Raw genomic sequence first — 15,561 nt, 5'->3', positions numbered from 1 at the left:
TTCATTGCGTATTGCAACGGAAACGGTTTACCTTTTTAAGATCCAACCAGAGCAAACGGAATGTAACGGGGAGGGACCTACCTGAATTTATCCAATAGAAACTTGTTTTCGTTGCAAAACGTTTTCCGTTGGGAGTAAACGCTTTTGGTTGCAAAACGTTTTGTAACCGACAATGTTTTGCTACAGAATCGGCGTAATGAATACACCCATGTTCTAAATTAACCTGGCCCCAAGTCTCTGCCGGCAAGATTAGTTGTAAATCTACCTGATGTATTTTAACAGTAATATTCCCTCATAGCCTGGTTAAATCCGACTGAAATTAGTGTTGAAATCCGGTCGGATGCCAGGCTAACTCCCTCATAGATCACAATGTAAACTTCATTGTTGGTAGATATTCCCTTGGTCCACCCATTTCCATCATATCTGGATTAGGGTAGTACAGTCGCAATTTGCTTGTAACAAGCATAGGATCTAATAAAGCTATTCACATTAAAGACTCTTCTGAATCACCTTCTCCTATCCCTGATGTCTCTCTTGCATGCCGTGATAATGTGACGCAGATTACATAAATTGGATCATCATTGTGGAACATTTGTCTAAGTAACACTAGACTACAGCAAGAAGAACATGTAGTTATTTTTATGCCGTTTCTTTTATTGAAGGTTTACTACTACAGTACGTCTATTTATGTGCCACCTATTATGCCCAGTTTTATACGAGACTGATTATCTGTTGCATGCAAATTAAAGGAGTGATCTAGCGGAGAGGAATCGTTTTGAAGGGGGGTACTGTCACAGGTGAGAATGTTAACCCATGTGTTATTTCACGAATATGAAGAAGATATGTGTACACGCGTAGGTTGCTTGTGCTCTTCAACTAGCACGGATTTATTTTTGGCATCTGACATTAGCATTTGCCCTTTTCCTGTTAGCACAGTCCACCATGAAGACTGACCAGATGTGTTGATATCGTTAGTGAGCCAGTTGTTCGTTTATTCGTTATATTATGTGTTTGGATGATGGATTTGAACGGCTTTGTAAGGACTAAACACGCATTGATTGATACGGTAAGTGTTGATCGTAAGAATTTCGTGTTTGTTCAACTTGACAAGATTGCTATTTAAAAGGGCAAATATTGATAGGAGCGAAATGTACGACAGCAATTATGGCTGATAGATTTGTTCTCCAAAATGACTTGATATTCAATCGGTTAGCCTAATTTGTATCAACGTGTGACAAAGGCTGACAATGCTCACAAAGAACGGAATAGTGTCTTGTATCCCACAAAATGCAACGCTCGCTTGCATCATGATGATAACGGATGAATTATATCTAGTAATGGTTACATGTATTATTAGTCGATATAATCTATTAAAAAAAATATTTCTGGAATATATTGGACACTGTTTTGTAATACTTTTAACTAAAATTTAATCATTATATAATGCCGATTTAATTCACGTGCTAGTCGGAACTGAGAAATTCAGAAATGTCCGACTTGCAAACTGGTTGAAGCGGCACGTGTATAACTACAACCAGTTAGACATTTTACATTTTAGTCATTTAGCAGACGCTCGTATCCAGAGCGACTTACAGTAGTGAATGCATACATTTCATGCATTTATTTAACTTTTTTTTGTACTGGCCCCCCGTGGGAATCGAACCCACAATCCTGGCGTTGCAAACACCATGCTCTACCAACTGAGCCACTAGTCGAACATTACCAGTATTCTAGTTCCGACAAGCACGTGAACGCGGCATAACGCGTAGACTAAATCAATGTTTATTTTTTATATTGTCATGGGTTTATGAATTACCTAGTGTGAAATAGCATAGATATGTCTATTATAGTCTGTCACGTTCTTTCCCTCTGGTCATGGCTACCTGCGGGGGGAGGAGCTTCGAAATGTTATTACATAGACAGCATTTACACCAGTTCAACATGGAATCTGCATCTCTATCCCGTGTTTCCAACCTAGCTAATGTTTATTAGACATATATCCAGCCCCTACCATTAAAGGGTCCGTTTGCACATGCCTCCTGTGCCTATTGTGTGTTTTATTTTATACAACCATTGTTTTCAAAACAATTGGGCTACTGTCACCAAAAACCTACATCAATTGTCTCCTATGTGCTTACTTATATTGCTGTTAGAGGCGTTTAGAATGGAATTATTTTGGGAGGATTAAATTTTTTACTTAATGTTATACATTTCACTGTGATAGATTTAATTTATTACATGTTTCGTTAAAAGGGCAATCAACTTCACAAATGCAGCTCAGTTCAATGAGAAAGTGAGTTTGCCCTGTATATTACCTGCTGTGTTTTTTCTCTTCTTCAGCTTGTGGGCAGCAGCATCAGTACAGTAGTCTAGTAGCCTTAGATAACCAGTCACGAAAACATGACCAAAGAGAACGAGATCCCGGATTGGGTGGGAGCTCAGGAGTTCTATGGCAAATATGACCCCAAGGAGATCCTGGGAAGGTATTGTATCATTTGTATGTCATAAGGGATTATTGACATGAACCTCGCATGAGGTAAAAAGAGCATTAACCCATTTTCTATTAATTCACTGCATAGAAATAGCCTGGCCAAAGATCGGTTTGTGTTGTATACCTGTAACAAACTTGCATGTCAACTCAACAATGTTTGGCAATGCATCACACTGACCATATTATCTGGGACCAGACTAGAACATAAATAATCTCCACAGAAATGAGACTCTAAACTAAAGAACCAATCCAACTCTAAACACACACACCAACCTCACCTCAGTCTAGACTGGTTATGGAAGGGAGTTTGGTTTCTGTGAACTCACTAGTAAACCCTGTCATCAGGGACATCCTTTGTGTCACTGTGTGCAGTTTGTTAGTCGAGCAGTATGCCATTACGTAACTAAACTATGCATTGTTGAGCCGGGCAGTGTTCATTTGAACGTGTTTTAGGACAAAAGGTTTGGCACTGAACACTACCAGTCATTGGTCAGCTAGTAGAGTCATTATGTCATCCCACTCAGATTCACACAACAATTCACAGAAATGTAACAATTCTTTGTAGTTTTTTGTACATAAAAAACACATGCAGTATGTGGGCCACATGGGAATAAGACCCACCACAACTCTGGTGTTGCCAACATCATACTCCAACTAACCGAGCCATTCTACCCATGTCAGCACAAGCTAACCATTTGCCTTTAAGAAAACCTTGATGATAAACCTCAAATCAAGATCCCACCACAAGATAATGTATTATAGTATGTACAGTACAGTACTCCAACCTAGCTATTGTATGTGCACTCTATGTCCCTGGAGAGTGTTGTTTTGAAGTGGACACACCCCCTAACCAGGGGTGTGTGTGAATAAGTTAGCCATTACTCCTGGTGACACACTATACCACTGTTCCGATTGGGCCAATGGGCTCTGACATGTCACACAAACAGCACACCGTATAGTATTGCATAACACACACATCCCCTGTATTATCGTGTCAGTTTCCTGCACACGTGGAGAGAGACAACACGCTTTTGGAGAGAACACCTGCATTTCAATGTACTGAGGAGCATGTACTTGCTTTTGTGGCCTAATGCAGCTTTATGTCATTATATGGAGTGTAGGCCTACATTCAAAGAGGGTTCTCAAAAAGAAAATGGTAAGGATGAACATGTTTTTGAAGCTGCCTTAATATACACTGCTCAAAAAAAGAAAGGGAACACTAAAATAACACATCCTAGATCTGAATGAATGAAATAATCTTATTAAATACTTTTTTCTTTACATAGTTGAATGTGCTGACAACAAAATCACACAAAAATAATCCATGGAAATCCAATTTATCAACCAATGGAGGTCTGGATTTGGAGTCATTTGATTTGATCCAACTTTGATGTAATGTCCTTAAAACAAGTCAAAATGAGGCTCAGTAGTGTGTGTGGCCTCCACGTGCCTGTATGACCTCCCTACAACGCCTGGGCATGCTCATGATGAGGTGGCGGATGGTGTCCTGAGGGATCTCCTCCCAGACCTGGACTAAAGCATCCGCCAACTCCTGGACAGTCTGTGGTGCAACGTGGCGTTGGTGGATGGAGCGAGACATGATGTCCCAGATGTGCTCAATTGGATTCAGGTCTGGGGAACGGCGGGCCAGTCCATAGCATCAATGCCTTCCTCTTGCAGGAACTGCTGACACAACAGCCACATGAGGTCTAGCATTGTCTTGCAATCGCACCAGCATATGGTCTCACAAGGGGTCTGAGGATCTCATCTCGGTACCTAATGGCAGTCAGGCTACCTCTGGCGAGCACATGGAGGGCTGTGCGGCCCCCCAAAGAAATGCCACCCCACACCATGACTGACCCACCGCCAAACCGGTCATGCTGCAGGATGTTGCAGGCAGCAGAACGTTCTCCACGGCGTCTCCAGACTCTGTCACGTCTGTCACATGTGCTCAGTGTGAACCTGCTTTCATCTGTGAAGAGCACAGGGCGCTAGTGGCGAATTTGCCAATCTTGGTGTTCTCTGGCAAATGCCAAACGTCCTGCACGGTGTTGGGCTGTAAGCACAACCCCCGCCTGTGGACGTCGGGCCCTCATACCACCCTCATGGAGTCTGTTTCTGACCATTTGCGCAAGACACATGCACATTTGTGGCCTGCTGGAGGTCATTTTGCAGGGCCCTGGCAGTGCTCCTCCTGCTCCTCCTTGCACAAAGGCGGAGGTAGCGGTCCTGCTGCTGGGTTGTTGCCCTCCTACGGCCTCCTCCACGTCTCCTGATGTACTGGCCTGTCTCCTGGTAGCGCCTCCATGCTCTGGACACTACGCTGACAGACACAGCAAACCTTCTTGCCACAGCTCGCATTGATGTGCCATCCTGGATGAGCTGCACTACCTGAGCCACTTGTGTGGGTTGTAGACTCCGTCTCATGCTACCACTAGAGTGAAAGCACCGCCAGCATTCAAAAGTGACCAAAACATCAGCCAGGAAGCATAGGAACTGAGAAGTGGTCTGTGGTCACCACCTGCAGAACCACTCCTTTATTGGGGGTGTCTTGCTAATTGCCTATAATTTCCACCTGTTGTCTATTCCATTTGCACAACAGCATGTGAAATGTAATGGCAATCAGTGTTGCTTCCTAAGTGGATAGTTTGATTTCACAGAAGTGTGATTGACTTGGAGTTACATTGTGTTGTTTAAGTGTTCTCTTTATTTTTTGAGCAGTGTATAAAGCTGTGCTTCAAATATTTTAATATCTTTATCTGATAGGGATAGACAATCAGTCTCAGCCTTGTGAGATTTTAGCTTTAGTAAATGTTCTGCATTGGATACACATTGTGTCCTGTATTGGTTTACTTAGGTTTGTATTACGTCCTATATAATCTCTTGTGGACAGATGCACATAACATAAATGGTAGTAGCATCTGTCGACAGACTGGAATACGATGACTAATGAGAAACTTGGTTCCGGTACGCAGATTATTTGTCGCTTATCATTTGGAAAAATCATGATTTCGCATTTTGGAAATTTGGGAAGGGGAGGGGACATTTTGCCCATAGACTGGCCTGAAACTGGCTGAGAGTTTCCATTTAGAGAGATGGAGACTTCGCTAGCTTCGTTAGTACATTTTCTAACACGTTTACCCTCTAATTATAGTACCTCCATGCTCCCCCAGAATTTAATCGTGACTATCTGACGCAATTACACAAGATTTTAGTTCTGGGTGTCTAAGATTACATCCTATAAAGTGAATGGAGTGGTGATCAGAGGGTTGTCGGTTCAAATCCCTGGTGGGGCACATTGCCATTGTTTCTTTGTTCTGGAACACATCTAATAAGAACATTTCCACTTAAGTATTCAGCTGTACAAATAAAATCAAAATGTGAAATATGTGTGATGTAACTTACTACTTTTAAATAAGATGCTGTTTGTTGACGTTTGTTTTTCTGTCTTTGTGCCTCAGGGGGGTGAGTAGCGTGGTGCGACGTTGTATTCATAAACAAACCCAACAGGACTATGCAGTCAAGATCATCGACGTCACTCCTTCTGACAAGATCTCGGCTGCAGAGATCGAGGAGATCAAAGAGGCCACAGTGAAGGAGATTGATATTCTCAAAAAAGTATATGGAATGGACAACATCAGTAAGCAAAATAACACCATAATACATACATTATTGTCCCTTTAATGGACTTAAGATACAGTTGAAGTCAGAAGTTTATATACACTTAGGTTGGAGTCATTAAAACTCGCTTTTCAACCACTCCTCAAATTTCTTGTTAACAAACTAGTTTTGGCAAATCGGTTAGGACATCTACTTTGTGCATGACACAAGTAATTTTTCCAACAATTGTTTACAGACAGATTATTTCACTAATAATTCACCATATCACAATTCCAGTGGGTCAGAAGTTTACATACACTAAGTTGACTGTGCCTTTAAACAGCTTGGAAAATTCCAGAAAATGATGTTATGGCTTTGGAAGCTTCTAATAGGCTAATTGACATCATTTGAGTCAATTAGAGGTGTACCTGTGGATGTATTTCAAGGCCTAACTTCAAACTCAGTGCCTCTTTGCTTGACATCATGGGAAAATCAAAAGAAATCAGCCAAGACATCAGAAAAAAATTTGTAGACCTCCACAAGTCTGATTCATCCTTGGGAGCAATTTCCAAACACCTGAAGGTACCACGTTCATCTGTACAAACAATAGTACGCAAGTACAAACACCATGGGACCACGCAGCCGTCATACCACTCAGGAATGATATGCATTCTGTCTCCTAGAGATGAAGTACTTTGGTACGAAAAGTGCAAATCAATCCCAGAACAACAGCAAAGAACCTTGAGAAGATGCTGGAGGAAACCGGTACAAAAATATCTATATCCACAGTAAAACGAGTCCTATATCGACAGCAAGGAAGCAGCTCAGCAAGGAAGAAGCCACTGCTCCAAAACCGCCATCAAAAAAGCCAGACTATGGTTTGCAACTGCACATGGGGACAAAGATCGTACTTTTTGGAGAAATGTCCTCTGGTCTGATGAAACCAAAAATAGAACTGTTTGGCCATAATGACCATCGTTATGTTTGGAGGAAAAAGGGGGAGGCTTGCAAGCAGAAGAACATCCTGCCCAACCGTGAAGCACGGGGGTGGCGGTATCATGTTGTGGGGGTGCTTTGCCACACAAAATAGATGACATCATGAGGATGGAAAATTATGTGGATATATTGAAGCAACATCTCAAGACATCAGTCAGGAAGTTAAAGCTTAGTCGCAAATGTGTCTTCCAAATGGACAGTGACCCCAAGCATACTTCCAAAGTTGTGGCAAAATGGCTTAAAGACAACAAAGTCAAGTTATTGGAGTGGCCATCACAAAGCCCTGACCTCAATCCTGTAGAAAATTTGTGGGCAGAACTGAAAAAGCGTGTGTGAGCAAGGAGGCCTACAAACCTGACTCAGTTACACCATCTCTGTCAGGAGGAATGGGCCAAAATTCACCCAACTTATTGTGGGAAGCTTGTGGAAGGCTACCTGAAATGTTTGACCCAAGTTAAACAATTTAAAGGCAATGCTACCAAATACTAATTCAGTGTATGTAAACTTCTGACCCACTGGGAATGTGCTGAAAGAAATAATTCTCTCTACTATTATTCTGACATTTCACATTCTTAAAATAAAGTGGTGATCCTAACTGACCTAAAACAGGGCATTTTTACTAGGATTAAATGTCAGAAATTGTGAAAAACTGAGTTTAAATGTATTTGGCTGAGGTGTATGTAAACTTCCGACTTCAACTGTATATAAGAAAACTACTTGAAAAAGCTTGAGGAAGAAACACATCCATCTAGTTTATTCCTGGAGTAGGCTTAATCTAGGTTTGGAAAATGGGCTCTATAAAAACATTCACACATCTTGTCTAATGTGGAGTACATTGACCTCTCAATTTCTGAAGTTATTTAACAATAACATTTTAGTCATTTAGCAGACGCTCTTATCCAGAGCGACTTACAGTAGTGAATGCATACATTTCATTTCATGCATATTTTTTTTTTGTACTGGCCCCCCGTGGGAATCGAACCCACAACCCTGGCGTTGCACACACCATGCTGGCGTTGCAAACACCATGCTCTACCAACTGAGCCACTTGCTACTCGATTATGTCTATGCATCCTAGAGTGTTGGACAACTTTAGCCTTTGCTCTCTACTGCTCCATAACCATATTGACTGCACATCACTTGTTTTGTTAGAAAAGGTCAAATGTATAATAGAACATTTGTCTAACTCTATGGCTGTTTACACAGGCAGCCCAATTCTGATCATTTTACCCTCTAATTGGTCTTTTGACCAATCACCTTTTTCAGAGCTGATCTGACTGGTCAAAAGACCAATTAGTGAAAAAAAGATCAGAATTGGGCTACCTGTTCTTCTGGTTGTAGACATGCCTCATAACAGGTCTATTATCTCTCCACAGTCCAGCTGAAGGACTGCTATGAGTCCAAAGCCTTCTTCTTCCTGGTGTTTGACCTGTAAGTATCCAGACAGACTCTCCATCATACAATCACGTAATCTATCAATTTCTTAAAAATGAATCCTATAAATCTTTATTTAACATTTTAAAAACACTTTCCAATTAAGATACAAGGAAGAGGGATATTTTTAATGCACTGATTATTTTTTACAGTGATTATTCAGAGTACATTTACTGGCCCTCAGGATCTATGCATAACACTATAATCTGTGTCTCTCCCAGAATGAAGAGAGGAGAGCTGTTTGACTACCTTACAGAAAAAGTAACTCTGAGTGAGAAGGAAACCAGGTCAGAAACTCTGAACTCCCACACATTCATTCATTGGTGTACATTTGGGTTTGATCCAAATCCTCTCCCCTTGAAAATGTATATCAGGACAAGACAGTTTGGGGTTGAGGGGTTCATTAAGACATTTGAGGGACATTGAGAGATTTGCTGTGTGTGCTTTAGATTTTGAGTGATTTGGGGCTAATTACAGAAAAGAGTCTTGCATGTTTAGGGAGTGTGAGAGATTTAGATCAGAAGGGACAACATTTCCATATTTCCCTGTAGGAAGATCATGCGTGCCCTGCTGGAGGTGGTTAAGTTCCTCCACGACCAGAACATCATCCACAGAGACCTGAAGCCTGAAAATATCCTGCTGGACGACAACATGGACATCAAGCTCACTGACTTTGGCTTCTCCCTGCAGATTGAGCCCGGACAGACACTCAACGGTTAGTTAGTAGTTTCTATTGACAGATGTGGGGTCTACGACTAGCAAAGCAAATCTAGATAGTTACTGTAACCACACAAACTCATTCTGACTGAGTGAGCTGTGAAATCATTGTAGAAACTCGTTGGAATCTCCAATCTCAAATATGGCTGGCTCTGTTCCAATGTCCATACTGGCATACCACATAGAATGAAGCATTATAGCAGAAGGGAATGAGATCTACATACTGGAGGCTCAGTCAGTGGAAGGAAGCCTCATGTTTTGAACATTGTGGCACTAAGTCTGAACACTAGCTGTCAGTGCTATGCAGAGGAACTCTTTCTAGCTAGTCAATGCCCCTAAGTCCTCTTCCACAACCCCCTCCCCTTCCTGTCCCTGTTGTTAGCTCAAGCAAAGGTTAAGATGCAACAGGACACTTGCTGAGCTATTTGCTGCTCCCCAATCATTAGGAACGTGTGTTGACCTTTCAAAGGGCGATGCTGCGACTTATCTGCATGCACAGAACTTCAGGACTAGGAACTGCAGTCATTATTTTGTGTAAAAATACAATTGCGCACTTATACGTTTGTCAACAAATACTATATAGGTTCAGGTTGAATAATATACGAGCAAAGAAAAGTAAATTACTGTAACAGACTAGGATGTGTTTCCTGTATCAGCTTGAGACTGATGCTACATTGAATGTGTTTTTACATACATTTATTGTACTCAGAATTATAGGAATATACATTATTACTAATATTCACCTAGCAATGCCCCCCATTCTGTTTTCTACACCAGAAGTGTGTGGGACCCCTGGATACCTGGCTCCTGAGATCATTGAGTGCTCCATGGACCCCAACCACAGGGGATATGGGACTGCAGTCGACATGTGAGTACTCAGATTACACACAACTACCCATTCACTTTTCCATCTACACACTGGATACCAGATCTTGGTTAAATACTGTACATAAAGCTTATCTGTCCTCCCACTGCTCCAGCCCTTAATTTATTTTAATACAAATGATATATACTCCTCAAAAAAATAAAGGGAACACTTAAACAACACAATGTAACTCCAAGTCAATCACACTTCTGTGAAATCAAACTGTCCACTTAGGAAGCAACACTGATTGATAATAAATTTCACATGCTATTGTGCAAATGGAATAGACAACAGGTAGAAATTATAGGCAATAAGCAAGACACCCCCAATAAAGGAGTGGTTCTGCGGGGGGTGACCACAGGCCACTTCTCAGTTCCTATGCTTCCTGGCTGATGTTTTGGTCACTTTTGAATGCTGGCGGTGCTTTCACTCTAGTGGTAGCATGAGACGGAGTCTACAACCCACACAAGTGGCTCAGGTAGCGCAGCTCATCCAGGATGGCACATCAATGCGAGCTGTGGCAAGAAGGTTTGCTGTGTCTGTCAGCGTAGTGTCCAGAGCATGGAGGCGCTACCAGGAGACAGGCCAGTGCATCAGGAGACGTGGAGGAGGGCAACAACCCAGCAGCAGGACCGCTACCTCCGCCTTTGTGCAAGGAGAAGCAGGAGGAGCACTGCCAGAGCCCTGCAAAATGACCTCCAGCAGGCCACAAATGTGCATGTGTCTGCTCAAACGGTCAGAAACAGACTCCACTAGGGTGGTATGAGGGTCCGACGTCCACAGGTGGGGGTTGTGTTTACAGCCCAACACCATGCAGGACGTTTGGCATTTGCTAGAGAACACCAAGATTGGCAAATTTGCCACTGGCGCCCTGTGCTCTTCACAGATGAAAGCAGGTTCACACTGAGCACGTGACAGACGTGACAGAGTCTGGAGACGCCGTGGAGAACGTTCTGCTGCCTGCAACATCCTCCAGCATGACCGGTTTGGCGGTGGGTCAGTCATGGTGTGGGGTGGCATTTCTTTGGGGGGCCGCACAGCCCTCCATGTGCTCGCCAGAGGTAGCCTGACTGCCATTAGGTACCGAGATGAGATCCTCAGACCCCTTGTGAGACCATATGCTGGTGCGGTTGGCCCTGGGTTCCTCCTAATGCGAGACAATGCTAGACCTCATGTGGCTGGAGTGTGTCAGCAGTTCCTGCAAGAGGAAGGCATTGATGCTATGGACTGGCCCGCCCGTTCCCCAGACCTGAATCCAATTGAGCACATCTGGGACATCATGTCTCGCTCCATCCACCAACGCCACGTTGCACCACAGACTGTCCAGGAGTTGGCGGATGCTTTAGTCCAGGTCTGGGAGGAGATCCCTCAGGAGACCATCCGCCACCTCATCAGGAGCATGCCCAGGCGTTGTAGGGAGGTCAAACAGGCACGTGGAGGCCACACACACTACTGACCCTCATTTTGACTTGTTTTAAGGACTTTACATCAAAGTTGGATCAGCCTATAGTGTGGTTTTCCACTTTAATTTTGAGTGTGACTCCAAATCCAGACCTCCATGGGTTGATAAATTGGATTTCCATTGATTATTTTTGTGTGATTTTGTTGTCAGCACATTCAACTATGTAAAGAAAAAAGTATTTCATGTGATTATTTCTTTCATTCAGATCTAGGATGTGTTGTTTAAGTGTTCCCTTTATTTTTTTGAGCAGTGTATAATTGGAATATTATCGCTAATCAGCTTTTAAGTGCAACATTTCTGTCTAAAAGTATCGATCTAGTTAAGCTTGTTCCATATTTATTTAGTTTAATAATACATGCTACCTAGTTTTTACATGGTACCTACAGGTGACTGCCAAAATAAAGGAAACACCAACATAAATTGTCTTAATAGGGTGTTGGGCCACCACGAGCCAGAACAGCTTTAAAGCACCTTGGCATAGATTATACAAGTGTCTGGAACTCTATTGGAGGGATGCGACACCATTCTTCCACAAGAAATTTCATAATTTGATGTTTTGTTGATGGTGGTCGAAAACATTGTCTCAGGCACTGCTCCAGAATCTCCCATAAGTGTTGGATTGGGTTGAGATCTGGTGACCGAGACAGCCATGGCATATGGTTTACATCGTTTTATGCAAATCAAACCATCAAGTGACCACTCGTGCCCTGTGAATGGGGGCTTTGTCATCCGATGGGTAGCCAAAATGTCTTGTCCAGCATTATTATACATGACCCTAGGCATGATGGGAGGTTAATTAACTCAGAAACCATTTACATTTTAGTCATTTAGCAGACGCTCTTATCCAGAGCGTCTTACAGTAGTGAATGCATACATTTCATACATTTTTTCCCCCGTACTGGTCCCCCGTGGGAATCGAACCCACAACCCTGGCGTTGCAAACACCATGCTCTACCACCTGCTTTCAATGTACTTTGTATCCCTCATTTACTAGTTTCCATTATTTTGGCAGTCACCTGTATATTATATGGTGAAAGAAAGTCATATACATTTTTTTTCACTATAATCTTGATGATGATTTATTGTGATTCCAGATGGAGTTCAGGGGTGATCTTGTACACCCTGCTAGCTGGATCCCCTCCCTTCTGGCACAGAAAACAGATGATGATGCTTCGTATGATCCTAGCTGGGAACTACGACTTCACCTCTCCTGAATGGGACGACCGCTCCGACACTATCAAAGACCTAGTGAGTTTGGAATGAACACTGTAGCTTCAAAACATAGTTAAAACTATACTTCTGACCTCATGGATAGTCAATGAATACACTTTATTGGTCCATTTGCACAGATACTCTTTATTTTTGCTGTCACAGTACCCAATCTGACACACATCACAGGCTGGAGCACAAGGGGTATTGCCTTGGGAAGAGGGAAGAACGGCGGGAGGTTGTATACGGGATATTGAAGCCAGTAACCTTCGGCTGCCGGCTCACTCCCTGCAGATTTCGTCTCTGGCAGCTCGGGGGTTCCAATCCTCCGTTACCTGCCCGCCTCTCTAACCTCGCGGCTACCTCCTCCCCCTAATTTGAGTGCCTACATTTCTCCAGCCCCGTCCTTAAATTGTTTACCAAAACAAGTGTTGGAATTATTATTTTTTGGGGGGGGGTCCTTGATTGCCCATTTAATGTTGCCTCATGTTTCCCTGTTTTCAGATCTCCAGGATGTTGGTGGTAGACCCAGATCAGCGTTACACAGCCCAAGACTGCCTGAACCACCCCTTCTTCCAGCAGTATGTGGTGGCTGAAGTACGACACTTCACCCCCAAGAGGAGGTTCAAGGTAAGAGCAGCAGCACTATACAAATATTCTCATTTGAGGACCATGTGATGTCACCACGGTTGGGGATTTATGTTCATGAATTCAGAAATCCTCATGGAAAATTAGTTTTCTGAATCTCAATATCGGAACTGACTGGGATCGATGGCAGTAGATACCATAACTGACTGGGATCAGTGACTGAGCAATATATGACACCGTAGTAGCTGAGTCATAACGTAAAATAAATCATAACAGGCAGTCTACTGATGTACATTGAACCAACACATTCTCTTCGTCCTGTCACCAGGTCGTCTGTATGACAGTGCTGGCCGTGATGCGCATCTACTGTAATTACCGCCGCGCAAAGCCTATCACCAAGGAGGTGATCAAGAACGACCCGTACGCCATCAAGCCCATCCGCAAGCTGATCGACGCCTGTGCCTTCAAGATCTACGGCCACTGGGTCAAGAAGGGCCAGACCCAGAACAGAGCCGCCCTGTTTGAGAACACTCCCAAGGCCATCCTGCTGTCCATAGCAGCAGAGCCCGAGGACTCCTCCATGCACTCCTGGTAATCACGATGATGCTGCTGCTGTTTGTTTCTCAGCCCAGGTCCTGAGAGGAGGGAGGTGTGACTTTACATAAGAATTCCATCTGTCCCAATTCTCTATCATTTTTAAATCAATGGTTTTAAATATGTGGGAGGAGTGTACAGCTGCACACATCAGGAGAAATAACAAAATTGGGCTGGTATGTCGTTGGGGTCAGCTCAGGATTTAATTGGGCTGATTGAAGCATGGGCGTGATGCAATAACAAAAAAAACTTTGGGTGGGACACTTTAGAGATGAGATATATATTGTTCTTTGTATTAAAGGGGGGGGGGGGGGGGGGGGGGGCTGAAACTCCATGCCAATGGATTGCAGCTATTTGTTGCTTGACTGGTATGTCTTTAAAACCAGTGGTTCTCAAACCTCTCCCCCTGGGACTCTAAGGCGTTCCATATATTTGATCAATTCCAGAGCTTGCACACCTGATTCAATTTGTCACTAATCGTCAATGCCTTATATAGGTGAATCAGGTGAGCTAGTTTAGAGCTACAACAAAATTGTTAAACGTCTGGGCGTCCCAGAGGTTTGAGAACCACCGTTTTAAACGATGGATTGATTATAACGAAGATGTGGGAAATGTCCTATAACTATACCCTCCAAGACCTGCACTGAGGAATATTGGTCCGCTGTGTTTAGTACAGAACGGAACAAATAGCTAGACGACATCCACAGTGAAATATCAATCACTTATCTAGAGCTTATACCCTTAACTCAACTCTGGACCTCAAAGCAAGTGACACTGCATTGATAAAGAATGGTGTCCATTCTATTATATAGATTTCTGTGTTCTGAAATATTGCACCCTGAATTATTCCTAGATGTGAAGTGTTACACTATGGTTAAAAGGTCATTTCAACTCAGCACAAAAATGCCATATGCATAGTGTTATGTAAAAGACTATGCATTGCTCTGCTTGTTAAGCTTCTTAGTACTATGTAGCTAGTGATTTTCTTCCCTTTGCTCAGTATGTGCAATGAACCCTGCATACGTGAACTGGCATGCACTAAGACTTTTTATTTTGACACCTACTCATTCAAGGGTTTCTATTTTTATTATTTTCTACATTGTCTTAACTATTGTTCTACATCAAAACTATGAAATAACACATGGAATCATGTAGTAACCAAAAAAAGTGTTAAATAGCTACCCTTTGCCAGCGTTGCATTCTCTCAACCAGCTTCATGAGAAATGCTTTTCCAACACTCTTAAAGTTCCCACAAATGCTGAGCACTTGTTGGCTGCTTTTCCTTCACACTGCGGTCCAACTCATCCCAAACCACCTCAATTGGGTTGAGGTTGGGTGATCTGATGCAGCACTCTCCTTGCTCAAATAGCACCTAACACAGCCTGGAGGTGTTGGGTCATTGTCCTGTTGAAAAACAAATGATAGTCCCACTAAGCGTAAACCTGATGGGATGGCATATCGCTGCAAAATGCTGGTTAAGTGTGCCTTGAATTCTAAATAAATCTGTGTAACCAGAAAAGCACCATCACAACACCTCCATGCTGGGAACCACACATGGAGATCATCTGTTCACCTACTGCCTCTCACAAAGACAGGGCGGTTGGA

General features: G+C 42.9%; 1 protein-coding gene across 2 annotated transcripts; it reads left to right on the top strand.

Annotated features, from left to right (window-relative positions):
• The first annotated feature begins 643 nt into the window (after positions 1-643).
• Positions 644-14,226, top strand: LOC115206297 (phosphorylase b kinase gamma catalytic chain, skeletal muscle/heart isoform). Of its 2 annotated transcripts, XM_029773087.1 has the most exons (10): positions 644-1,066; positions 2,341-2,483; positions 5,953-6,131; positions 8,464-8,518; positions 8,743-8,808; positions 9,073-9,236; positions 10,016-10,106; positions 12,660-12,813; positions 13,279-13,404; positions 13,691-14,226. In XM_029773087.1, exons 2-10 carry the CDS (start codon positions 2,401-2,403, stop codon positions 13,955-13,957), a joined length of 1,185 nt encoding a protein of 394 aa, XP_029628947.1. In that variant the 5' UTR covers positions 644-1,066; positions 2,341-2,400; the 3' UTR covers positions 13,958-14,226. The 2 variants fall into 2 exon arrangements, with proteins under 2 accessions (XP_029628947.1, XP_029628948.1); XM_029773088.1 differs by lacking the exon at positions 13,691-14,226 and having other exon boundaries at positions 12,964-13,404.
• Positions 14,227-15,561: the final 1,335 nt, after the last annotated feature.

Source organism: Salmo trutta, chromosome 13 (assembly GCF_901001165.1).
Source record: "Salmo trutta chromosome 13, fSalTru1.1, whole genome shotgun sequence".
Classification (NCBI taxonomy): domain Eukaryota; kingdom Metazoa; phylum Chordata; class Actinopteri; order Salmoniformes; family Salmonidae; genus Salmo; species Salmo trutta.
Note: the sequence above shows the minus strand (reverse complement) of the source record. Positions and strands in the feature narration are given on the sequence as shown.